This window comes from Peromyscus californicus, unplaced genomic scaffold (assembly GCF_007827085.1).
Source record: "Peromyscus californicus insignis strain IS unplaced genomic scaffold, ASM782708v3 Scaffold_3__1_contigs__length_106647218, whole genome shotgun sequence".
In the NCBI taxonomy this organism is placed as follows: domain Eukaryota; kingdom Metazoa; phylum Chordata; class Mammalia; order Rodentia; family Cricetidae; genus Peromyscus; species Peromyscus californicus.
The window spans coordinates 48,155,637-48,180,667 of record NW_026294551.1 but is presented as its reverse complement, the minus strand read 5'-3'; the positions used below and the strand labels follow the sequence as shown (position 1 = coordinate 48,180,667).

The window sequence follows — 25,031 nt, the reverse complement described above, 5'->3', positions numbered from 1 at the left end:
ACAGGCTGAAGATGGGATCTAAGGACTCAGGGCAAATGCTCTATCAGTGAGCTTCGCCCATAGTCCCAGCTGATTTCTTTTTAAAAAGATGTATTATTTATGTGTATAGGTATGCCTGTGTGAGCTTCTGTGAACCACATAAATTCTGGAACTGGAGTTACAGATTGTGATTGTGAGCAACCTGATGTAGCCACTGAGCTACCTCCGTATTGCTGATGTCCCTTAACTTTTGTTTTTCCTAACTTTAGATAGGGCTTACGGTAGTTTTTCAAGTAGTATCTTTAAATTTAACTGCTCTTCAGTTCTCAGATTTCTTTGGCTGTGCTATTTTCAGCTTTCACAGGAATTGAAGAGTTTCTTTTAGTGCAACTAAGGGAAGGCTTGTGTGGGAAATCACAGAAGCAAGGACAGCTATATGTCTTCCTCATGGCTTTCAGGCTCCAGCCTATCCCAGGCCTGAGAGCTGGGGACTCTTTCACCACACAGAACCTGAGAAACCTTTCACTGCATCGAATCTTCTAGGGAAACTCAAATCTGCAAAGAGGAACAGAGCTCAGACAATAATTCCCTGGGGTTTTTCCTCACATTTGGAAAGTAAGCTATCAAAACCATCCAGGAAAAAGAGCAGGGGCTATTCCATGGCTTAGCAGTTAAGAACACTAGCTGGAGCCGGGCGGCAGTGGTGCAAGCCTTTAATCCCAGCACTTGCGAGGCAGAGCCAGGCGGATCTCTGTGAGTTCAAGGCCAGCCTGGTCTACAGAACGAGATCCAGGACAAGCACCAAAACAACACAGGGAAACCCTGTCTTGGAGAACATTAGCTGGTCTCCTAGAGGCTCCGGGTTCAGTTCCCAGCACCCACATGGTGGCTCACAACTGTCTGTAACTGCAGTTCCAAGAGATCCAAGACCCTCTTCTGACCTCCTCAGGCACCAGGCACACATCCATACATGCAGGCAAAACACTCATACACACGGAATAAAACGAAACCAGAAATTTACTCTTGGTGTGGTTGCACACACGTTTAATCTCAGCACGCGGGAGGCAGAGGCCAATCTGGTCTATACAGCAAGCTCCACATTAAAACACTTTAAAAGCTAACAAGATAATCTAGTAAAGTGTCTCATTACATAATAAATATGCAGAAAGCTTACTCTTCATGTACATTATCAGCAAGTTATCTTAAAATTTCATGGCAGGGGCTGGAGAGGAGGCTCAGGAGTTAAGAATACTAGCTGCACAGTGAGACCCTATCTCAGGGGAAAAACAATAAAGTAGAGCATTAAACATTTGTGGGCCCGTGTGATGATTATAGTCCCTCTCAGGCAGGTGCTGGCCAATCCATTCCAGGACAGGTCTTGCCCTTGAAACAGACCTGCTGCTGAGCAAGGCTACATTTGACACTCCTTCTTGCTTGCTTTTTCCTGTTTTGTTTTTTTTTTAGTTAGTTAATTAATTAATTAATTAATTAAAAGACAGTCTTGGGTAGTCTACAATGGCCTGAACTTGGTATGTAGTAGCCTAAGGATGACCACAGACTGCTGATGATCCTGTTTCTATTTCTTCTCTTTTGGGGGTGGTTTTCGAGACAGGGTCTATCTGTGTAGTTTTGGAGCCTGTCCTGGAACTTACTCTGTAGACCAGGCTGGCCCAGAACTCACAGACATCCACCTGCCTCTGCCTTCCGAGTGCTGGGACTAAAGGTGTGCGCTACCACCGCCCAGCTTGTCTTTACTTGTTAAGTATTAGGATTACAGGTGTATATGACTACACTCAGCTTCCATATTTTTAAGAGTCATGGAATGCTATTAAGCCCTGATCAGGTGAGTGCCTTGGTAGAATACATATATATGTAATAAAATTTTGTGGTTTTTGGATACAGAGTCTTCCTATGTAGGGTAAGCTGGCCTTGGTGTTGAATTCATGATTATTTTGTTTCCTTCTTCCAAGGGATGGGATGGGGTTACAGAGATACATCACCATTTTCAGAAAACCACTAACTGCAGACAAGGAAAAGGAAAGGACAAAAATGTAACCAGGGAGCCCAATTCAGAGGAATTTCAGTACACAGGAGGGGCAAAGGGGGACTGACTGGCAAAAGTAGATAGAAAAAAAATCATTTTATGTAAACACAAACTTTAAGGGACTAAAGATGTCCTTCAGATAGACCTAGTAGCATGTAGCAGCCCTAGGTTTGTTCCCCAGCTCTGCATAAAACAAGGTGAAGGTACAGGTCGGTACCAGGTAGAGACAGGAGGATAAGAAGTTCTAGGTCATCCTTGGGCTACCCAGTGTGTTCTAGGCCAGCCTATGCTACATGATACCCTGTATTTGATATGCTGCATGAAAACACAAAAAAACCTTCAAAAACTTGAAATCTCCCTAGATAAGATACATAAAGGACAATGAGCACATGAAAAATGCCCAGAATCACTAATCATTAGAAACATGCAAATCAAAACTACAACAGGCACCTCCTCTAACCATAAGCATTAGACCAGGATGGAGAGGAAGTGGGAGTACTGTTGGTCAGAATATAAAGTAATCAAGGTGTTATGGGAAACACTATACTAGTTCCTAAAAACAATGGACATAACACTATCCCCTGAACCAGCAACTCTACTCCTAGAGGTAGACCAACAGGCTGTTTTTCATCAAAGTGACCTTTGCACAACTGACTCCATGATGTAATTACCATTGAGGCTGTAAAACATAGCACACAGACAGTACCACCTGCCAGCACTAAAACAAAGTCCATAGCTCTGAGAAAGTCTCCTTAAAAGCACTAACTATTCTGTAGTTCTGCTTCAGCTAACTGTTCTTGCTAACTGAAGTATGTCAACCCAGGACATGGTTTTGTGCTTAAAAGCTTAACCTAAAGAAGGCTCAGTGCCACACTGGGATCCCAAACACCAAGGGTAGTCACAAATCAGCTACTAGAGACTTTCTATTGGCTTAAACCCATGTCTAAGCAGTCTTCTCCAGTGATTGCCCCACAACCAAAGAGATTTCTACACTCCCATGTTCAGAGCTGCATTACTCATAGTAACCAAAGGAAGCCAGTGGCCATTGACAGACAAATGTCTATACATATGTAATATGCACATAAAATGGAAGATTCATATTTAACAGGAAGAAATGTTGACATGTTGTAACATAGATGAACACTGAGGACATTATGCTAAGGGAAATAGGCTATTTGCAAAGATAACCTACTACATGATTCCAATCATGTGGGATACCCATAGTAACCAAATTCAAAGAAAGAAGAGTAGTTGACCGGCTGGGTTTAGGACAGTGGAGGGCTGTTTAATGGGTATAAATGGGTTTGGGTATGTAACAAGATACATTAAACAACAAGAAAAAGCATACACTGAAAAATGGTTAAATGATACATTTTATGTATATTTTACCACAATTGAAACAAACTGGAAAAAAGATAATAGCAGTTATACTCAGGCCTATAGGTTGTGTGATGACTAATTTTCCTTGTTAACTTGATTTTTCTAGAATCAACTAAAACCCAAGAAGCTGGGCATGCCTGGTAAGGGTTTTGTTTGGCTTATTTGAGGTGAGACAACCTACCCTAAATCTGGGCCATACCTTTGGTGGTAGTCCACAGAAAAAGACACGGAAGAAGGAAGCGTCTACTATTCGCCTGCTTGCCCTTACTCTTGCTGCCATCTATCCTGCTGCTGAAGCGTTCTCTCATTGGTATTAGAACCAGCTTCTTCGGAATTCCAACTTAGTGTGGACTAAACCTTACCATAGTCTTGCCTTTTCTGCCCAGAGACAGCCACTGTGGGATTAGCCACCCCAGCCTATAAGGCATTCTACTATATACCCCTTTGTATACATACATATTTCATTCTTTCAGTTCTGTTCCTTAGAGAACGCTGACTCATACAGTGTGCAAGTGAGAGAACCTCGCTTTGATAGCTTAGGCAAAGGATGAGGGCTTCCAGGTTCACTGGCTCACGGAATCTGAGGAAGGTTGGACAAACCATGGAGATTGGCGCTTCAGCAGCACAGCAACCAGGAGCTTGGGGGCTTCCATGACTCTCGCGTGGTTTCTCACCTCTGCTGCCTTTGGCATGTCGGCTTCCTTTTCACAGCAGACCAGCTGGCTCCATACGGCAGGACACATGGCTGCTGAATGCTCCTGTGATTTACATTTTATGGCTTCCACACTGAAGAGGGATTTTTCTCTCAATTTCAGTTCAAAAAATTCTGGGTAAGGACTTTGGCCCATCTTGGCCCAGGATCAGTGTGGCAAAGGATGTAAAGTCATTTAGGAAATACTATGTAATAGAAGTATTTATGGAAACATGAAAAAGAAACAGCATGAGATTTGTAACACAATATCAATTATGTACATTTAAAATACATACATAAAACATTATATATTATGCAAGGATACATGTATATTTAAAGACATATATTAAGCACGTTAAAGCCACTAAAGAAGGAGTGATGGAGGATGACTGGGAACTGAAATGAGCAAAAAAGAGAAAATGAGAAAGGCCTTGTTAATGAGTGTGAACAAAATAGTATGATTACCTCAATTCTCTGCTTCTGATGGAAAGTGGCAGTGTAAGAGGGAACGGTGGAGGGAAAACCAAAACCAAGCTTCTGAGTAGGTGTGAAAGAAAGGCAAGTTTTCAGAAGAAAAAGGGAGGGAGCTGGAGAGATGGCTCAGCTGGTAAGGGCGCTTGCTGCCAAGGCTGACAACCTGAGTTCCATTCCTGGGACCCACATGGTGGACTGACACCTGCAGGTTATCCTGACTTCCACATGTAAGCTCACATGATAAATACTGTAATTAAACTTCTGCTGAGATGGTGGTCTCCCTATGTAGCCCTGGCTACCTCCAACTCATATAACCCAGGCCAGTCTGGAATCCACAGAGATTTGCCTGCCTCTGTATCCCAAGTGCCAGGATTGAAGGTGTGCCCAGCCATGCCCAGCTCCCTCCTTTCTCTCTTTCTCTCAGTCTCTGTGTGTGTGTGTGTGTGTGTGTGTGTGTGTGTGTGTGTGTGAGAGTATAGGTGCCTGCAGAGGACAGAATCTCCTACCCATTAGGAACTGGACCTACAGGCAGTTGTGCGACACCTTACATGAGTGCTGGGAACTGAGCTTAAGTCCTCTGAAAAGCAAAAGTGCTGTTAACCACTGAGCCATCTCTCCAGTCCATTATTAGTTTTTTTATTTGTTTGTTTGTTTTTTGTTTTTTTTTTACTGGCTTTTGGGTCCCTATTCCTCATACTGGGTAGCCTTGCCCAGCCTTAATACAAAGTAAGGTGCTTAGTCTTACTGAAAACTTGATATGCCTTGTTTTGTGAAGATCCATGGGAAGCCTACCCTTTTCTCAATGGAAACATAGGAGGAACAGATGAGGAAGGGGAGACAGAGGGCAGGTGGGGGTAGGGGCTTGGAGGAGAGAAGAGAGGAGAAACTGTGGTCAGGACATAAAATAAATAAACAAATAAATAAATACACATTATTTCTTTTTGTCCATGGGTGTTCATTCGTATAGGTGTATTCATGTGCATATGAGTGTGAGTGAACCCTGGGTGAGGGTGTTATCTCTCAGGAGCTATTCACTTTGGCTATAGCTTTTTGTTTTTGTTTTTTTTAAGATTATTTATTTAGCTGGGCGGTGGTGGCGCACGCCTTTAATCCCAGCACTCAGGAGGCAGAGGCAGGTGGATCTCTGTGAGTTCGAGGCCAGCCTGGGCTACAAAGTGAGTTCCAGGAAAGGCGCAAATCTACACAGAGAAACCCTGTCTCGAAAAACCAAAAAAAAAAAAAAAAAATTTATTTATTTTTAAAGATTTATTTATTTATTTATTATGTATATAGTGCTCTGTCTGCATGTATGCCTGCAGGCCAGTAGAAGGAGTCAGATTTCATTACAGATGGTTGTGAGCCACCATATGGGTGCTGGGAATTGAAATCAGGACCTCTGGAAGAACAGCCAGTGTTCTTAGCCTCTGAGCCCTCTCTCCAGCCCCAAAGATTATTTATTTATTTTATTTAGATGAGTACTCTATCTGCATGTATGACTTTATTACAGAAGAGGGCATCAGATCCCACTACAGGTGGTTTTGAGCCATCGTGTGGTTACTGGGAATTGAACTCACGACCTCTAGAAGAGCAACCAGTGCTCTTAACTGCTGCTCCATCTCTCCAGGCCCCTATAGTTTATTTTTTTACAATAGTTTTTCACTGGGAACTGAGGCTTACTGATTAAAGCTAGCTGGACAGTGAGCCTCAGAGATTCAGCTGTCTGTATCTCCGCAGAACTTTCATTACAAACTCAAGATATCATTCCTAGCTTTTTAAGTGAGTGCTGGGGATTGAACTCAGGTTCATATATCTATATTGACTGAGCTATCAATTGTTGTATAGTAAGCACTTTACTGATTGGGCAATCTCCCTAGCTATTTATTTTAATTAGTTAATTAAATGTATTGGGACAGTACCTAGCATTAAACTAGCTGTAGTTGAGGATGACCTTCAATTCCTGATTCTCCTGCCTCAACCTCCCAAGTGCCGTGATTACAGGCATGCACCACTGTGTTTAGTTTATATGGTGTCTGAGATCATGTATGGTAGGCAAGCACTTTATCATCTGAGGTACATCCCCAGTCTTTAAATTTATTTACTTAATGTATATAGGTGTTTTGTCTGTATGCATGTCTGTGCAACAGATGTGTGGCTAGTACTTGCAGAGGCCATGAGAATGCTGGACTTCCTGGGACTGGAGTTACAGACAACTGTGAGCTGCCATGTGAATGACTGGAATGGAACTTGGGTCCTCTGAAGAACACCCAGTGCTCTTAACTGCTGAACCACCTCTCTAGCTCCCATCCCCCAACCTTTAGTTTTAATTTTTTTTTTAATACTAAAAGCACTAAGGCTCTAAATTTTCTTTTATATTGGCTTAATGCTTCCTCATGGATTCCGTCATGCACTATTTTCTTTCTATCTTTCTTGGTTTCTCTGTGTAGCCCTGGCAGTCCTGGAATTCGCTCTGTAGATCAGGATGGCCTTGAACTCAAAGATCTGCCTGCCTCTACCTCTTGAGTGCTGGGTGTGACTACCACCTGCTTTCTCTTTTATTTTTTTGAGGTGCTGGGATTTAACTTATCGCTTGACACATGCTAGATGAGCACTCTACCACTGAGCTATAGTCCCAGCCTGTTTTTCATCATCATAATTTGTAAAGAACCCATGAACTTTATATAGAAAACAAAAACAACCCCAAAGGTCTTAGACATAGTTTCCTTTTAAAAAAATTATACTCATTAATACATATGGTGTCTCACTATACAGCTCTGGCTGACCTCACTTGTTATGTAGATCAGGCTGGACTTGAACTCACAGAGATCTGCCTACCGTTCCCCCCTGAGTGCTGGGATTATAAGTGTGTGTCACCACATTTGGCTCTTACTAATTTATTTTTATCAATTTATTTTAAAATACTTTTTTATTTTCATTTTATGTGTATGAGTGTTTTGCCTGCAGGTATGTATACATGCTACATGTGTTCCTGGTGTCCATGGAGGACAGAAGAACTGGAGTTACCATGTGGGTGCTGGGACCCAAACCTAGGTCCTCTGTAAGAGCTCTGAACCCGCTCAACTCCAGTCCCTAATTAATTTATCTTTTCACCTATTTTTATATTAGGTGATGGATTTTTTGCCTGCATGTGTGTTTGTGTACCATGTGTATGACGTGTACGACAGTTGTGAGCTGCCCTGTGGGTGCTGGGAATTGAACCCAGGTCCTCCGGAAAAGCAGCCAGTGCTCTTCACCGCGGAGTCTTCTTTCTGGCCTCTTGCTCTGGTTCTCTGGCTGGACTTTGGACCGGGCGTCAGCAATGCTTCTGCAGTCACCAGTTTTCAACAATGCACACCACGCCACACGCACACGACAATACCTGGCCTCTTTACTTCTTAAAAATTACAAGTAGTTAGAATTCTTTGCTTAATCTGTAGTTATTAGCTTCTGGTTTATGTAACTTGTACAATTTTAACTGTGTGGGTGTACACACGAGTGCGCATGTGGAGACCAAAAGCTGAAGCTGGTGTCCTCCTCTATCGCTCTCTGTTTTTAAATTTTCAACCTTTATTAATTTATCTTGAATGTTTATCTGTGTGGGTGCAAGTATGCCACAGCACATATATGTATGGAGCCAGGGGACAACATGGGGAGCTGGTTTACTTCTACCATGTAGGTTTGGGGGATCAAATTCACCAGGCTTGGTGGCAAAGCACCTTTACACGCTTGAGTCAGCTTGCTAGCGCCTACCTTATTTAAAATTTAAAAAAATGTTGTTTATCTATTTATGTGTATTGTGTTCTCTCCTTCTATTATGTAGGTTCTGGGAATTGAACTCAGGTTGTCAGGCACAGAGGCAAAGGCCATTTTGCCAGCACCCACTTCATTTTATTGAGGCAAGGTCTCTCACTGAACCCGGAGCTTGCCATGGACTTGCTAGCCAGCAAGTCTCCGAGATGCACTGTCTCTACTTCCCAGCACTGGGGTCACAGGTACGCACCACCATGCCTGGCTTTCACGTGGGTTCTCAGGAGCTGAACTCAGGGCCTCATGACTGCTCAGCATTTATTCACTGAGGCATCTCCCCAGCCTCCAATTTTAATTTCTAAAAAACAAATTCCATCATCTTCCGTGATCTAAATCTGCTTTACTGTTTTTTGTTTTTTTTTAAAATTCATTTATTTATTATGTATACAGCATATGTGACTGCAGGCCAGAAGAGGGCACCAGATCTCATTATAGATGGCTGTGAGCCACCATGTGGTTGCTGGGAATTGAACTCAGGACCTCTGGAAGAGCAGTCAGTGCCCTTAACCTCTGAGCCATCTCTCCAGCCCCCTGCTTTACTGTTTTTGTATTACCTACATATTATGTGACCAAATCCCTATTTTAAGAATTTAAAACATTACAGAAACACAGAGAGTTTTCCACTGTCTACTGTCAGGGCACCTGTTTTCTACTTTTGAGTGTTTGGCATATATTCCACCTTTTTAAATTTATTTTTATGTGTGTTGGTGTTTTTGCCCACATGTATGTCTGTGTGAGGGTGCCAGATCCCCTAGAACTGGAATTACAGACAGCTCTGAGCTGCCATGTGGGTGTTGGGAATTGAACCCGGGTCCTCGGGAAGAGCAGCCAGTGCTCTCAACCACTGAGCCATCTCTCCAGCCCCTATCCCAGTTTTTTTTTTTTTTGATGAACAAATATAGATAGAACTATAACATATATTGTTCTGTAATAGCTTCCCTCTCTCTCTCTCTCTCTCTCTCTCGACAGATTCCTAATCTGTAGCTCAAGCTGGCTGGCTTCGAGCTCACAGAGAACTGCCTGCCTCTACCCTGCCTCACTAGAGCGGGGACTACAGGCACGCATGTACCGGGCCCAGCCTTTTTTCAAATTATTATTGGATTTTGAGCCACGGTCTTCCTAAGTTGCTGGCTTTGAGGCTGGAATTCTCTTGCCTTGTCCTGAGTAGCTGGGATTACAGTCATTTACCTCCAAGCTGGGAGTCTTTTTCATTATTTTACTTGATACTTCATAAGTCCTTTAAATATGAAAACTCAAAATTTAGTAGCTGTTCAGCCAGGTGGTTTTTTCAGCCAGCATACACCTTGAATTCTAGCACTCTGGAGGCAGAGGCAAGCAGATCTTTCTGAGTTCAAGGCCAGCCTGGTGTAAAAAGTGAGTTCCAGGATAGCCAAGGCTACAGAGAAACCTTGTCTCAAAAAACTAGAAAAAAGAGTGAGTTCTAGGATAGTAAAAGCTATACAGAGAAATCCTGTCTTGAAAAACCAAAAAAAAAAAAAAAAAAAAAAAAAAAAAAAAGCTTTTTTCTGTAACCTGACTGTTGGCTCTTCCTCAGCCAGCTACCATATTTTGGCATTTGTATTATTAATTTTTTGGACCCATGCTCCATAATCACTCATCCTTATGTATTTGTTGTGTTTTCCCTGAGTTCTGGTAAATTTCTGAGTTCTGTTTTAATACTTAGAGGCTCTCTGGTCTGATCACTGACAGTACTGAATTAAGTTGGCCATGGCTGTCCTGGGGAAGTTTTCTTCTTTCAAATTATTTTCCCTTCTTTTAAAAAAAAATTAAAGTTGTGTGGCTGAAAAGATTGCTCATTGGTTAAGAACGAGTACTGCTCTTGTGGGGAAGTGGACTTCAGTTCCCAGAACCCCCATCAGGTGGCTCGGAACCACCTGTAACTTTAGCTGCAGAGGGAATCCAATGCCTCTTGGCTTCCTCAGGCACCTGCACTCATGTGCATGTATGCGTACACAGACACATACATATAATTAAAAATGAGACAAATCTTAAAAAAAAAACATCATGAGTTATAGACTGGAAAATAAGTAAATGAATAAATAAAAGTTGGAGTCAGGAGATAATTCAGTTAGTAGGATGCTTGTTCAACCTGTACCAGGCCCTAGTTCAGTCCTCAGAACGACATCAACCTGGCACATCAGTATAGGACCACATCTACAATCCCATCTTTTAGGAGTGTTAGAAATTCAAGGCTATCCTTTGCTACATAAGGACTTCAAGGCCAGCCTGGAAAGAATAGACCTTGCCTCAACAAAAGTAAACAAAACCAAACAGTCTTCAAACTGAGGTCTTCAACTGGAAAGTAGATTACTTGCCCCCATCCCCACATTGGCTTTCAACTGGCTATGTAGTCAAGGATGACCTTGAACTTCGAGTCCTTCTCCTTGTACTTTACACTAAGTATTACAGGCTTCTGCCACCATACTTAGTGTATGTGGCATTAGGGATTTTTTTTTTTTGTTTTTGTTTTTTTAAGGTACGGTCTCATGTAATCCAAGCTGGCCTGGAACATAGCCAAGGAAGACCTTAAACCCTGGCTGATCAGGAACTCTTGTATCTTCCTGCTTTAGCATCCAAAGTCATGTAATTAGAGATGTGTGATACCATAACCAGCTTCAAGTTAGGGGTTTAAAATTTTTTTCTTGTTGTTATTGTTTTCAGACAGGTTTTACTGTAGCTGGCCTAGAACTCACTTATGTAGACCAAGCTGGCTTTGAACTTGAAGAGATCCTCCTGCCTCTGTATCCCTGGTGCTAGGATTATAGGCATGTGCCACCATGTCTCAGGTACTTTGGTCTGGCCTTGAACTCAATGGTGGAGGACAGCAATGAACTTGGATCTTCCTCCCAAGTGCTGGAGTTACAGGCGTGTGCCATTGTGCCAGGACTTTTTTTTTTATTTCCTATTTTTCTCAAATCTTTGGGCAAAGGCTGCCATTTGCTCTGGTCATTCTAATTATAACCCCTTGAGCTGTTGAAATATTTCCCAGTCATTGTCTTTCTTTTCTAATGGCAAAGTATCTGTCACAAAACAGGAACTGGATGGGTTCTTTCAGGATCAAATCTTTTATACTGTGATCAAGGAATAACTGGTTACTATTTTTTGAGGGTCTAAAGTTCCAAGGAAGGAGCAACAGGTGGAGAGGCATCCTTTGGGTAGGGAGTTTCTCCTCCCCAGTTTTTAATAGGAGCTCATGGTCAACGAGGCTAAAGCTCCAATCTTCTAGTCTAATGAATTCTTTGTTTTTTTTTTTTTTTGGGGGGGGGCAAGGTCTTCTAATATGCTGCCCTGACTGGCCTCAAATGTGCTGCTGTCCAAGCTGATCTTGAACTTGCCATCCTCCTGTCTCAGCCTCTCAAATACAGGAATGAACTACCTCTACTAGCCTCAGTGAATATTTAAAGATGTAAAGATGGAGAGCGGGGAGAATAAACCTGAGTTCTAAAACCATAATTAAAAAAATTTCCGTGTTACAGAAACTGCCAGGTCGAATGATAATTTCCTTCTGTTTTACTTCCACACAACCCCCTCCAGCAAGTCTTAGGGATGAACTTTGCCCTGGACTTTGATATTCTGGTACAACCAATTGTTACACGAGGCAAGTTACCTCTTCCATTCTCTGAGATTCAGTTCATCAGAAATGGGGATAATAATAATTGTTGTTAAAAGATCTTTCAGCTCCAACAATCCAGGCCTGTTATAAGGAGGCTTCGGCCTAAAATGATCGGAGGAGGCCGGATTGTAGGGTGTCTCCGTCAACCCGAGCCCTAGACCAAAAGCAGTGTCGTCTGTGGCCACCACAGCAATTACCGGCATCCCTAGGCGCGAATGCCCACTTGGTGTGGGCCAGCCGCACCTGCCCTCGCCTCACCTCACCTTCCGGGCGCCGCGCCTCCACCTCCAAGCCTCAGCGTACCTTCCAGCGTTACACCTCTGCGCAAGCGCACGCGCACACGCCGTCCCTGCGGGCTGGGCGCACGCTCTTGGCATGGGCCCTCGTTGGACGTGCTGGATGCTTTTGCTCCCAGTGCGGCCACCGTCGTTTGGGGAGGGCGACAGGAGGGGGCGGGGAAAAGGGTGGGAGTGGGTGAGCGCGCGCCGCCCGTCCGTCGTGGTTTCCTGGCTGCGCGCGCGGCGGTGGCGGAGTCGCAGCAGCTATAAGCAGCCGCCGCGAAGATGGCGGAGGGGTTGGAGCGTGTGCGGATCTCCGCGTCCGAGCTGCGAGGGATCCTGGCCACTCTGGCTCCGCAGGCCGGGAGCAGAGGTGAGTTGCGCCGCCCAGCTGCTGGGCCGGGCCTGCCCGCCCCGCCTCCCTCTCCTCTGCCTCCTCCCCGCCCCGTCCGTGGCGCTCCGAGCCCCCGCCCCTTCCCCCAACAGTGCGCCCCGGGGCCTGAGGCGGCCCCTCGGAGACCGCGGGCTGGGTCTCTGCTCACTCCGGCCTTTGGGGGCAGAGCCCAGCGCGAGTTCCTGCCTCCACCCTTTTGCTCACCGCCGCGCCTGTGGTTGTTCCCCCTCCTGTCGCCGGCCCCTGGATTCAGTCGTGAGGAGATACGAACTGGCGTGGGTGCTGGGGTCCGGTAGAGGCCCCGGGACTTATGGCTCCCTAAAGAATCGTCTGTGTACCTCCGTAGTCCTCCGTTCCGAGTCGGAGAGGAGGAGCTGGAGAAATTGAGGAGAAAAGCTTAACAGGCTGGGACTTACCCTGCTCAACTTTTCCCCCCCCCGAAGGCAGGCTTCCAATGGTACGCCACTGGAGGGATCCAGAACCTCAGGGATCTGACTCTGTTTTGTTTGGGTCTTGGCGTGTATGAGAGCAGTTCTGGTCAGAGAGAGTGTTTAATTTGCCAGTCTCCATGCGCATCAGAAAAGCGCGAGAACTATTTTAGCGTCTCACTCCCTTCATTAGTCAGTGTTGTTTCTGATGACTGTTACAGTTGGTGCGTCCTCTAGGATCGTGGCTAGAATCCGTGAGGTTAGTGTGCTTTGGCCAGCTGAATCGGATTAACCAGGTTGTTTTCTCTCACTGCTCTGGAAAATAGTAGTCATCACCTCCCCTGGCTCCGCCCCCAAACTAAGTTTAAAAGTTTACGGAGGGTGCTGAGGTTCAACGACTTTATCTTGGTTCGTACTGGTGGAGAGGCTAAACTTTGGCCAAAGCAGCAGTATCTTTTTGTTGTTTTTCTTTTGAGACAGAGTCTCTCACCTTGTAGCCAAGACTGGCCTGGAACTGTGTACCCAGCCTGGCCTTGAGTTTGGGATCCTTCTGTCTCAGCCTTCGGAGTGCTGGAATTACAGGCATGTGCCACCACACCCAACTTCCAAAGCAGTATCTAAAATGTCAGTTTCACTTCATTTTCCTTTCTCTCCCCCTACTAACAGAAGTGGGTGTAGATGTCGGAGCATAAATACCTGCTTTCAGCTTGTGTTTATATTATAGTTAGGTTCTAGGATTTTATATAACTTGAGCACTGGGTAATATTCTCACCATTTCCTGTCACTTTCTTGTTAAACATTTAGTGATTATTTGTAGTTGTCTCTCCACTCTAGGCAACAGATACTTACGAAAAAACCTGTTTATCATTCAGTAAGTTCGTGGAGCTTGGAGAGTGGTTTATAAACTCCCCTACTCTTGTTCTTTTCTTTTTTCCTTTGTTTTTCGAGTCAGGATCTCATCTAGCCCAAGTAGGTTCCAAACTCTTGGTAGCTGAGGATGGCCTTGCACTCTTGATTTTGCTGTCACTCTCTAGGTGCTAGGATTTGTAGGCATGAATTGGACTGGGCTCTAGTGTTCTTGAATCCCTTCGTCCTTTGGTGCTTTGAGAGCATGTCACAATCCTTCCGTTGGTGCCTAGGAAAAGCTCCTCTAATGGAACTTTTTCCCCCTTATATTCTATCATCATAGTAGCAGGTAGTCTCAGTATTCTAGGCAGTATTTTCTTGAAATGATTCTGCTGGTTGTTGTTAAAGAGTTGGTGAGGATGAGTCGAGTTGAAGATTGTAAAAGGAACTGCTTCCTGTTTGCTTCAATAGGAGGTATGTGATTGGGGTATTGGTATCCTAAAGTTGTAGATTTGCCCTGCTCAGGTTCCCACACTGGAGTTGCAGATACTTTCCCAGAGATCCTCCTCAAATGTATGTATGTATGTGTAAATATATGTTTACATATGTAATATAGTAAGTAAATATATGATGTAGTACATGAAACATATATTCCAGTAAATATGTTTATGCAATACTAGGGGTTACTCCTAGTGGCCTCCTGTGTGCTAGGCAAATGTTGTCCTACCGAGGTATAGTTCCTGCCCCCTCCTAATATAGTAAAGGAATTTAGCCACCCTAGAAAAATGTTATAGATAGAGGAGAGACTAAACCAGGTGTAATTATACACTCCTGCAGTTTCAGAGCTTGGATGGCTGAGGCAGGAGACTGTGAGTTTGACATCTTTCTGGACTGTATAGTGAAACCCTGGCTCCCAAAAAAGAAAAAGAAGAAAGAGAAAGGAAAGAGTTAACTTGTAGGCTATATAGACCGGATAGTTTAATGGCTGAACATGTTAGAGATCTTTGATTCTGATACAATGAAGTAGTTTGGGGTTTTTGAGATCTGAATATATAAGTATGACTTAGGTAGGTCAAGGGAATATAAATTCTTAGCCTCTCTGGTTACTGAACACAACTCCAAATTTCTGTCTTTGTGGAAACATTCTTCCCTGCCCACCAATGTTAGTATTTGGATATGTAATTCTTGCTCATTTTTTGTTGATGTTATTGTGGCTATGTAACTAGAGTGACAACTTTTCCTCCCTCTCTTCTCCCATTATTCTTTTCTTCTGTGTTTCCTCCTATGAACATACTAGAAAACATGAAGGAATTAAAGGAACCCAGGCAGCGCAAAGATAATAGGCGCCCAGATTTGGAAATCTATAAGCCTGGACTTTCTCGACTAAGGAACAGATCTAAAACTAAGGAGGCTTCTGGGAGTGAGGAATTTAAGGATGAGATTGTGAATGACAGAGATTCTTCTGTTGCGAATGATACACAGCTTATTAAAGTTTGCAAGGAATTGGACAGCCAACAGCAAAATGGTCCTACAGATACAGAAAATCGCCAGGCACAGGAGATTTTCTCAAAGACTGGTGGACTAGAGGACCGGAGTCTAAGAATCATCAAGAGAATTAAGAAACCTGACCTGCAGATCTATCAGCCTGGAAGGCGTTTGCAGAACGTAACCAAAGAGTCACCTAGCAGGGCCGATGAGGAAGAAATCCTTAACCAAGTGGAGCAGTTGAGGATTGAAGAGGGGGAGTGTAAGGGAAAAGTTGTAAAAGAAGAAGCTGAGAATAAACCAGACAAAGCTGAGACAGAAAAGACCCAAACTAATGACCGAGTCAGAACGGCCAAGGGAGAAAAGGGAAAAAAGATGGAGAAGGGGGAGGGGACGAAGAAGGTGAATGACGACTCTGTCCAGGGGAAAGCAAGTTCTGTAAAGCGGTACTCCCGATCAGACAAACGAAGGAACCGCTACCGCACTTGTAGTACCAGCTCAGCTGGTAGCAACAATAGTGCTGAGGGAGCTGGCCTGACTGATAACGGATGTCGCCGACGGCGCCAGGATCGGACCAAGGAGAGGCCACGACTGAAGAAGCAGGTGTCTATGTCCTCAACTGATTCCTTAGATGAGGACAGAGTTGATGAGCCTGATGGTTTAGGGCCCAGGAGGAGCTCAGAAAGGAAGAAGCATTTAGAAAGAAATTGGTCTGGCCGAGGCGAGGGTGAACAGAAAAGCAATGGTAAAGAAAACCGAGGGACCCTTCGAGTCACTTTTGATGCAGAAACCATGAGTAAAGATTCCCCCATGGTGAGGTCAGCCAGGGAGAGTGTGGAAAGAATAAAGTCTGACAAAGGCCCGAGCAGTGGGGGCAAGGGCTCTGAGAAGCAGGAGTTCAAAAACCCGAACCAAGAACTTCGAGGTCGTGGTCGTGGCATTCTGATTCTGCCGGCCCATACTGCCCTATCTGTCAGTTCAGTGGGCTCTCCAGAGTCTACACCTTTGGGACCTCGACTTTTATTTGGATCTGGTACTAAGGGATCTCGGAGTTGGGGCCGTGGAGGCACTACCCGCCGACTATGGGACCCAAATAATCCTGATCAGAAGCCTGCTCTGAAAAGCCAGACACCCCAGCTACATTTCTTGGACACTGATGATGAAATCAGCCCTACATCTTGGGGTGACTCACGTCAGGCCCAAGCATCTTACTATAAATTTCAAAACTCTGACAACCCCTATTACTACCCTCGGACACCAGGCCCTACCTCTCAGTATCCCTATACAGGCTATAGCCCTCTGCAGTACCCGGTGGGCCCTGCAAATGGTATGTATCCAGGGCCTTACTACCCAGGCTATCCTGCCCCCTCGGGACAGTATGTATGTAGTCCTCTCCCTGCCAGCACCATGAGCCCTGAGGAGATAGAGCAGCACGTGCGGAACATGCAGCAACAGGAGCTACATAGGCTTCTCCGAGTGGCTGACAACCAGGAATTGCAGCTTAGCAACCTGCTTTCCAGGGACCGCATCAGTACTGAGGGCATGGAGAAGATGGCTCAGCTCAGGTATTGTGTGTGTTTTCCTACTATCTTGCTTAGAGGGAAATAGACAGTTGTAAGGCTCCTATGGCTGAGGAAGGTAGAGACTTCTTAGGTAAGCCACTGAGTGTTACCTCCCTTTCACAGGGATCTCTGCCTCTCCCAGCCCCACTTGGGCATGGGCATCAAGCCTAGAGCCTAGAGCATCTTGGAATAAGTGACCTACCACTGAGCCACACTTGAAGCCCTTTTACATGGATTTTTATAAGGAACAGGCAGTTGGGAAAATAAGATTTAATTCTAGTCTTAGAAATAAGTATACTTCTGATTTTAAGGGGAAAAACGTGTCTTTAAGGGAACATGGGATTTCTAGAATGCCAATTTCAGGCTTGCACCAAAGAACTTATTTCAGCTCTTCAATGTAGGTGTGCACGTATGCTATTTTCCTAGGCATAAATGTCTTTGGAATGACATTCTGTTGTGCAGAATAGAACCCAGTGTGAGTAGGATACCTGGTTACATTTCAGATTTCCTGTCAGGAGTGAGTTGGCTGGTTTGCAGGAAGTTCATATCTTGGGTCTAGCCTTCCTTGTGATGTATTGGAGCTAGACATTATATGTATTTTATTCCAGAACTGAACTACTGCAGCTGTATGAGCGCTGTATTCTATTAGATATTGAATTCTCTGACAATCAGAATGTAGATCAGATCCTGTGGAAGAATGCTTTCTATCAGGTGATTGAGAAATTCAGGCAGCTTCTCAAGGATCCAAATATTGAGAACCCAGAACAGATTCGGAACAGACTCCTGGAGCTCTTGGATGAGGTAAACATTATAATTTTTTTTTTTTTTTTTTGATCCTCAGGATAAAGTCTGCAGCATCTTTTAGTTTGTTTGTGTCTTCTACCTGAGATGTTTTAGAGGAAAATATTGCCAAAACTCATATCTTTTTCTTGCATTTAGACCTGGTCTACCTGTATTACTTCTTTTGGACTATACTTACTGACAGTTGGAGCGCCCTTTTTCCCTCCCCCAATGCTGGGGATTGAACCCAGGGCCTTGTGAATGTTAGGCAAGAGTTCTGCTACTTAGCTACATCTCCAGTCCTGGAGTTACGTTTGAGCTTGAAAGCTTTCTGAATGAGGGAGGGAGAGGGGAAAAATGAGAGATGAAAGAGGGAGGGGTGAATGGATCATATCTTTAAAACATGGGAGGCATATACCATCAACTGGTGGTGTGCTTACTTGATGGCCTCTAACTACTTACTGTATGTGATTCCTTTTATATAGGATGTCTGGACATTGATGAAACTGTGAAAGGGTCATTTGCCCCAGTATCTGGTAAATAGATTGGAAAAAAACTAATTGATTCAAGTATTTCTTTTGTTTTTTGTTTTTTTGTTGTTGTTCTTTATAGGGTAGTGATTTCTTTGATAGTTTGCTTCAGAAACTACAAGTTACTTACAAGTTCAAACTGGAGGACTACATGGATGGACTTGCCATTCGAAGCAAGCCTTTACGAAAGACAGTAAGCTGGTTTCTTTCTTTAGTTTAAATTTGTTCATCTAGGCCTGGCGAAGTGATGCACACCTTTAATCCCAGTACTTAGGAGGCAGAGATAGTTCTCTGTGAGTTCAAGGCCAGCCTGGTCTACATAGTGACTTCCAGGCCATCCAGGACTGTGTAGAGAGACCCTGTCTCAAACAAACAAACAAACAAAAATTTGTTCATCAATTTAGTAAGCATTTATCTAGTACTAGTTAAGGCCTAGGCAATGTGCTGGGTTTTGAGTATATCATAATGAAAGATACAGTATAATAGGGAAACAGATGAAACTATCATAAGTGGGGCACTGTGGCATGTGTCATTAATTGTGGATCAGGAATTCAAGGTCAGCCTTGCTAACATTAATTTCCAAGGAAGTCTGAGCTATATAAAATTCTGTTTCAAAAATAAAAAGCAGACAAATTGTAATGTCATAAACACTATGATGAACTTCACACTTGTAGTCCCAACACTTGGGAAAATGAAGCCAGGAGGATTGCCATGGGTTCGAGACCATTTTGGGTTACATAGTGAGTTCTAGGATAACCTGAACTAGAGAGTGAGATCATGTCTCAGAAGAAAACAAGGTGTCTGGAGAGATGACTCAGCTATTAAGAGCACTTACTGCTTTTACAGAAGACCTGGGTTTTGTTCCTAGTATCCACATGACTACTCACAACCATCTGTAACTCCAGTTCCAGGGGATCTAATGCCTTCTTTAGACTTCTGCAGGTACCAAGCCTGCAAGTGATGCACATAAATACATGCAGGCAAAACACAAACAGACAAATTTTTAAAAGGTAAAAAATAGAAAGCAGTTGGATAATTTATAACATCAACTTTGGGCCTCCACATGCACACACATACATGTGTAAAACATGCATATGTAGCTGCACATCACACAGAATAAAATGGAGAACAAAGCACAAAGAGGGGAGGGAGTGAGCACTGTAGTGAGTGTACAATAGTGAAGGGACATGGAGGGAGTGAGCACTGTAGTGAGTGTGCAATAGTGAAGGGACATGGAGGGAGTGAGCACTGTAGTGAGTGTGGAATAGTGAAGGGACATGGAGGGAGTGAGCACTGTAGTGAGTGTGCAATAGTGAAGGGACATGGAGGGAGTGATTGAACTTAGGCTCAGTGGACTCCAGGAAGGCTTTTCAGAGACTTTTTTTATTTCTTTTTTTTTTTTCTCTTTTTTTTTTTTCGAGACAGGGTTTCTCTGTGTAGCTTTGCACCTCTCCTGGAACTCATTCTGTAGCCCAGGCTGGCCTTGAACGCAAAGATCCGCCTGACTCTGCCTCCCGAGTGCTGGGATTAAAGGCGTGTGCCACCACTGCCTGGCTTGTTTTCAGAGACTTTTAAAAGTGGTTCTGAGAATCAAAAATTGGCCTCATGAAATACTAGGCAAGAACTGTACCACAAAGGTATATTTCTAGCCAAGCTGAGTCTTGAAATATAAGTAGGAGTTTGAAGGGTGGGAGGAATAGTTAGATACAGGGCACAGTGAGCAAGAACCAGGTGTTTGGGAAACTTCAAGTTCATTCTGTTGGTGTTGGTAATGTGGAGTTAGGGTTATTTCAGTGGATAAAGCTAAGGAAGTAGGAAACAATAGATCATAAACCCTTAGATGCAATACTGAAGATTTGGACTTTATTCTTTAATCGTTTAGGAACCATTGATTGCTTTTCAGCAAACGGGTAATAGATTTGTTGTTAAAAATCATTTTGACAAATTGTTAATTTGATAGGTGTTAAGCAAGGGTGAATGTAGGAGAGTCAGGTTAGAGGCATGGACTAAGGTAAAGAGAGATGTAGTGGAGGTGGAAATGAAAAGACAGATTAGAAAGCCAGGCATGGTGGTTTGTGCTTATAATCTCAGCACTTGGGAGGCTGAGGCAGCAGGATTGCCTCAGGTTCAAAGCCAGTCAGTGGTACATAGTCAGACCCTGTCTCAAAAAAAAAAAAAAAAAAAAAAAAAAAAGGCCTGGGGATGTAGCTCAGTTGGGAGATTGCCTGCCTAGCATGCATAAAGTCCTGGGTTCTAGCTCCAGCACCACATAAACCCATGTGTGCACCTATAATCCCAGCACTTAGGAGAGGGGGGCAAGGAAGGTCTTCAGAAGTTCAAGGTTATCTTTAGCTACATAGTAAGTTTGAGACCTGACTGGCTTATAGGAGACCTTGTCTCCAAAACCAGAAAACAAAACAAACAAAAAAGGAAATAGAAATAAATTGCTAGCCCTTGTGGTGTGAAGGTTATGGTTGGAGGCATGAACAGTCTAGGTTATCTCCCAGTTTATGGCCTAGAGGAATGGCCATAAGGGAAAAATGCAGTTTACACACACACACACACACACACACACACACAAATATACTAATGTCCATTGGATCGAATGACCTTATCTTGTTTTTTAAATCAGAATAGGGAAAGGGCAACAGGCTGGGCAGTAGCTAGAGTACTGCCTGTAGCTAGGAGTTATTTTTGTTAAAAGGGTAGAAGCTAGATTATGTTGAGAGGTGAAGCATGATGTAGCTCATGCTTATAAGAATCATGTCTGGGAGGCAAGGAGAGAGGGTAACTAGAAATTTAAGGTCAAGAGAAGCTTTGATTTAGACTTTATTTTATTTTTGGTTTTATTGAAACAGTTTTGTTAAATAACCCAGCTGGCCTAGAATTCACTGTATAGAACTCATTATATCTGCCCTCTGCCTTCCAAGTGCTAGGATTAAAGGTGTGCACCCTAGCTGGTTAGTCATTGAGGGGATGGTGCACACCTTTAGTCCCAGTACCTGGGTGGCAGAGGCAGGTGGATCTTTTGAGTTCCAGGACAGCCAGTGCTACAAACCAAAAAGGGTGTGTACTCTGTCCCAATATTTTTGATTTTTTGGTTTTTTGGAGACAGAATCTCATGTGTAGGTCAGATACCTTGGGACCCTGGAATTTACTGTGTAGTCCTGACTGAAATCAAGATCTGCCTGCCTCAGGCTCCAGAATGAGGATTATAGGTGTGTGCTCCCATGCCTGGTGGGGGTGATTGTTTTGATTTGATTTTTTTTTTTTTTTTTCCGAGACAGGTTTTCTCTGTGTAGCTTTGGAACCTGTCCTGGAACTCGCTTTGTAGACTAGACTGGCCTTGAACTCACAGAGATCCACCTGGCTCTGCCTCCCAAGTGCTGGGATTAAAGGCATGTGCCACCACTGCCTGACCATGTGATTTTTTTTTTTTTTTAATTTTTTTTTTAATGTTAGGGTATATTACTGAATGTGGAGTTCACCACTTTGGCTAGACTGATTGTCCAGCAAGTACCAATCATCCTCTGGGTCTCTTCCCCCAGGTGCATGAGGCCAGGCTCAGCTTATCTGTGAGTGCTGGGGGTCCAAACACAGGTCTTCATGTTTGTGCAGCAAGTGTTTTACCTATGATCCAACTCTCCAGTGCCTACAATATGTATTTTAAATTTTTGGTTTTAGATTTATTTATTTTATGTGTGTGAATGTTTTGCCTACATGTATGCCTGTGCACCATGTATGTGCCTGATGTTCACTGAGGTTGGAAGAGGGCATCAGATTGCTTGGAACTCGACTTACAGATGTCAGTGAGCTACCATGTGGATGCTGGGAACTGAACCTTGGTCTTCTTCAAGGGCAACAAGTACTCTTAACAACTGAGCCGGCTCTCCAGCCCTGAAATTTGTATTAAATGCAGATGAGGAAACCTAGTTCCAGGCATTCCAAAAGCTTCCTTGAGACCACACAGATTGTTTGACCCTTAGTTTCAGAGTGCATTTTCCCATCTGTGTGGGACTCAGAGTAAGAATTACCACTCTCTCTGACTGCTCTATTTTCTCAGTATATTTTGTATTATCTTGGTGGTGGTTTTTTAGCAGTCAGCATCAGGTTGAAAACTTGACTGTTTTGAGTGAGGACTGTCCGTGTCATTTAGATTCCATCCATTTCTTCTGGCATTGAATTGTGTTTCTTGGGTACTCTACTAACCAATTGTTGTCTATTCTGTAGGTAAAATATGCCTTGATCAGTGCTCAACGCTGTATGATTTGCCAAGGAGATATCTCTAGGTATCGGGAGCAAGCCAATGATACAGCGAACTATGGGAAGGCACGCAGGTACTTTTGAACCTCTTTGCTCATTGTTTCTCTTCCCTGTGTGGCATTAAGTGAATCATTGTAAGACATCCAGCCACTTGAGCTGCCTCCCATATGGAGTGCCCTCCCTACAGTTGTCCTTAATTTCTTAATTGATCCCTTTAATTGTGCTTTACCACTGGAGGGCTATATCTGGTTAACTTTCTAGTCTATGACTTAAGTAGAAGGGCTGTGAGGATGAATTGGGAAAGAGTAGTTGATAAAGAGTTAGCATTTCATTCTGTTTTTCTATTCTAGTTGGTATCTGAAGGCCCAGCATATTGCTCCCAAGAATGGGCGCCCCTATAACCAATTGGCTTTACTGGCAGTGTATACGGTAAGAAATCCCATGGATAACGGAACTGTTTTCTAGGCACTTTCTCCCTTTCTTTGGTTTTTTTGAGACAGGATTTCTCTGTAGCTTTGGAGTCTGTCCTGGAACTCACTCTGTAGACTAGCTGGCCTCAAACTCACAGAGATCCACCTGGCTCTGTCTCCCAAGTACTGGGATTAAAGGCGTGAGTCACCACTGCCTGGCCAGTTTCCTTTTTTTGAGCTAGAATTTTGTTTCACTACATAGCCCAGACTTCAAATTGTCATCTTTGATTCAGCCTCCCAAGATTACAGGCCTGTCCTATCACATGAGTTTCTTAAACTATTGACTAAATTTGTATTATTACATTTCTCTGTTGATTGATTTAGTGTGTGAAGGTATGCATGTAGAGGTCAGAAGACAGTGTCGAGAGTTGCTTTTATCTTACCATGAAGATCCCAGGGACTAAACTTAATGGACAGCCTTGGCAGCAAGCACTGTACACATTGAGCCTCTCGCTAGCCTCTGAGTTTATGTGTCTGTTATTTTAAAAATATGGGCTGCTTCATCCTTGTGCAGGGACCATGTTAATCTTCTCTCTTCTGTTCCAGTTTTTGCATATGTGCTACTGAAGTGAGTACTGGATTTATTTATTTATTTATTTTGGTTTTTCGAGACAGGGTTTCTCTGTGTAGCTTTGCGCCTCTCCTGGAACTCACTTGGTAGCCCAGGCTGGCCTCGAACTCACAGAGATCCGCCTGGCTCTGCATCCCGAGTGCTGGGATTAAAGGCGTGCGCCACCACCGCCCGGCTGGCTTTATTTTTTAACAGAATCTTGGTAGCCCAGGCTGGCTTTGAAGTTGCATTCTTCTCAGATACTGGGCTGAAAGGCATGTACTATCGTATCTAGCTTAAAACAGGGATTTGTTTTTCATTTTCTTTTTTTTTTTTTTGGTTTTTTGAGACAGGGTTTCTCTGTATAGCTTTGCGCCTTTCCTGGAACTCGCTTTGTAGACCAGGCTGGCCTCAAACTCATAGAGATCCGTCTGCCTCTGCCTCCCGAGTGCTGGGATTAAAGCCGTGCACCACCACCGCCCGGCTGTTTTTCCTTTTCTATTTTATGCATATTAATGTTTTGCCTGCGTGTGTTTGTAAACTATGTGTGCAGTGCCATTGGAGGCCAGAAGAGAGTGTTAGATCCTCTGGGACTTGAGTTACAAACTGTTGTGGGTGCTGGGAATCAAAACTTGGGTCCTCTGCAAGAGTAGCTGGTATTTCTAACCTATGAGCAATCTCTAGCCCCTTAAGATACAATTTTGAAGCCAGGTGGTGGTGGTGCACGCCTTTCATCCCAGCACTGGGTTGGGGGCAGAGGCAGGCGGATCTCTGTGAGTTCGAGGCCAGCCTGGGCTACAGAGTGAGTTCCAGGACAGGCGCAAAACAACAAAGAGAAACTGTCTTGAAAAACCAAAAAAACTCCTTTAATCCCAGCACTTGGTAGGCAGAGCCAGGCGGATCTCTGTGAGTTCGAGACCAGCCTGGTCTCTAAAGCGAGTTCCAGGAAAGGCGCAAAGCTACACAGAGAAACCCTGTCTCGAAAAACCAAAAAAAAAAAAAGGATACAATTTTAATAGCATCGACTCCTTGGGAGTTTGATTTTCTTCTGATTCCTGTAGCCCAAAGCACAGCCTCTTTTGTCTTTCATCCTCAGACTCCTTGTTGTTGTTTGTTTTCTACTCTTTTAGGGGGCCCACTATCCAGCTCCCAAATAAATCACACACAGAGGCTTTTTCTTACTTATGAATACCCGGCCTTATCTTGGCTTTGTTTCTAGCCAGCTTTCCTTAACTTAACTTATCCTGTCCACCTTTTGCCTCTGGGCTTTTCCTGTTCTCTCTCTTCTGTATCTCACTCTTCCTCCGTGGCTTGCTGTGTAGCTGGGTGGCTGGCCCTGGAGGCCTCCTCCTTCCCTGACTGCTCTCCTCTTCACTCCTCTCTCTCTTTTCCTTCCTCCCAGATTTCTCTTCTATAGATTCTCTCTGCCTGCCAGCCCT

At 43.9% G+C, this 25,031-nt stretch overlaps 2 protein-coding genes and 1 pseudogene across 4 annotated transcripts in view; 1 reads left to right on the top strand and 2 right to left on the bottom strand.

The window, feature by feature from the left end:
• The window catches only part of Srr (serine racemase), a 31,452-nt gene extending 19,207 nt beyond the window's left edge, over window positions 1-12,245 (bottom strand). Inside the window, exon 1 of the mRNA XM_052756068.1 lies at window positions 12,001-12,245. Coding sequence (XP_052612028.1) covers window positions 12,001-12,209 — 209 coding nt within the window. The 5' untranslated portion in view covers window positions 12,210-12,245. The remainder of the gene's footprint in view (window positions 1-12,000) is intronic.
• A 33-nt stretch (window positions 12,246-12,278) lies between these two features.
• Smg6 (SMG6 nonsense mediated mRNA decay factor) overlaps window positions 12,279-25,031 on the top strand; it is a 246,261-nt gene continuing 233,508 nt past the window's right edge. The window contains exons 1-6 of one of the 3 annotated variants that reach the window (XM_052756057.1): window positions 12,279-12,657; window positions 15,250-17,002; window positions 17,608-17,800; window positions 18,392-18,502; window positions 22,540-22,646; window positions 22,923-23,001. In XM_052756057.1, coding sequence (XP_052612017.1) covers window positions 12,570-12,657; window positions 15,250-17,002; window positions 17,608-17,800; window positions 18,392-18,502; window positions 22,540-22,646; window positions 22,923-23,001 — 2,331 coding nt within the window. In that variant the 5' untranslated portion in view covers window positions 12,279-12,569. The other 2 variants (XM_052756058.1, XM_052756056.1) reach the window with 2 other exon arrangements.
• On the bottom strand, window positions 23,527-23,618 carry LOC128123524 (uncharacterized; annotated as a pseudogene).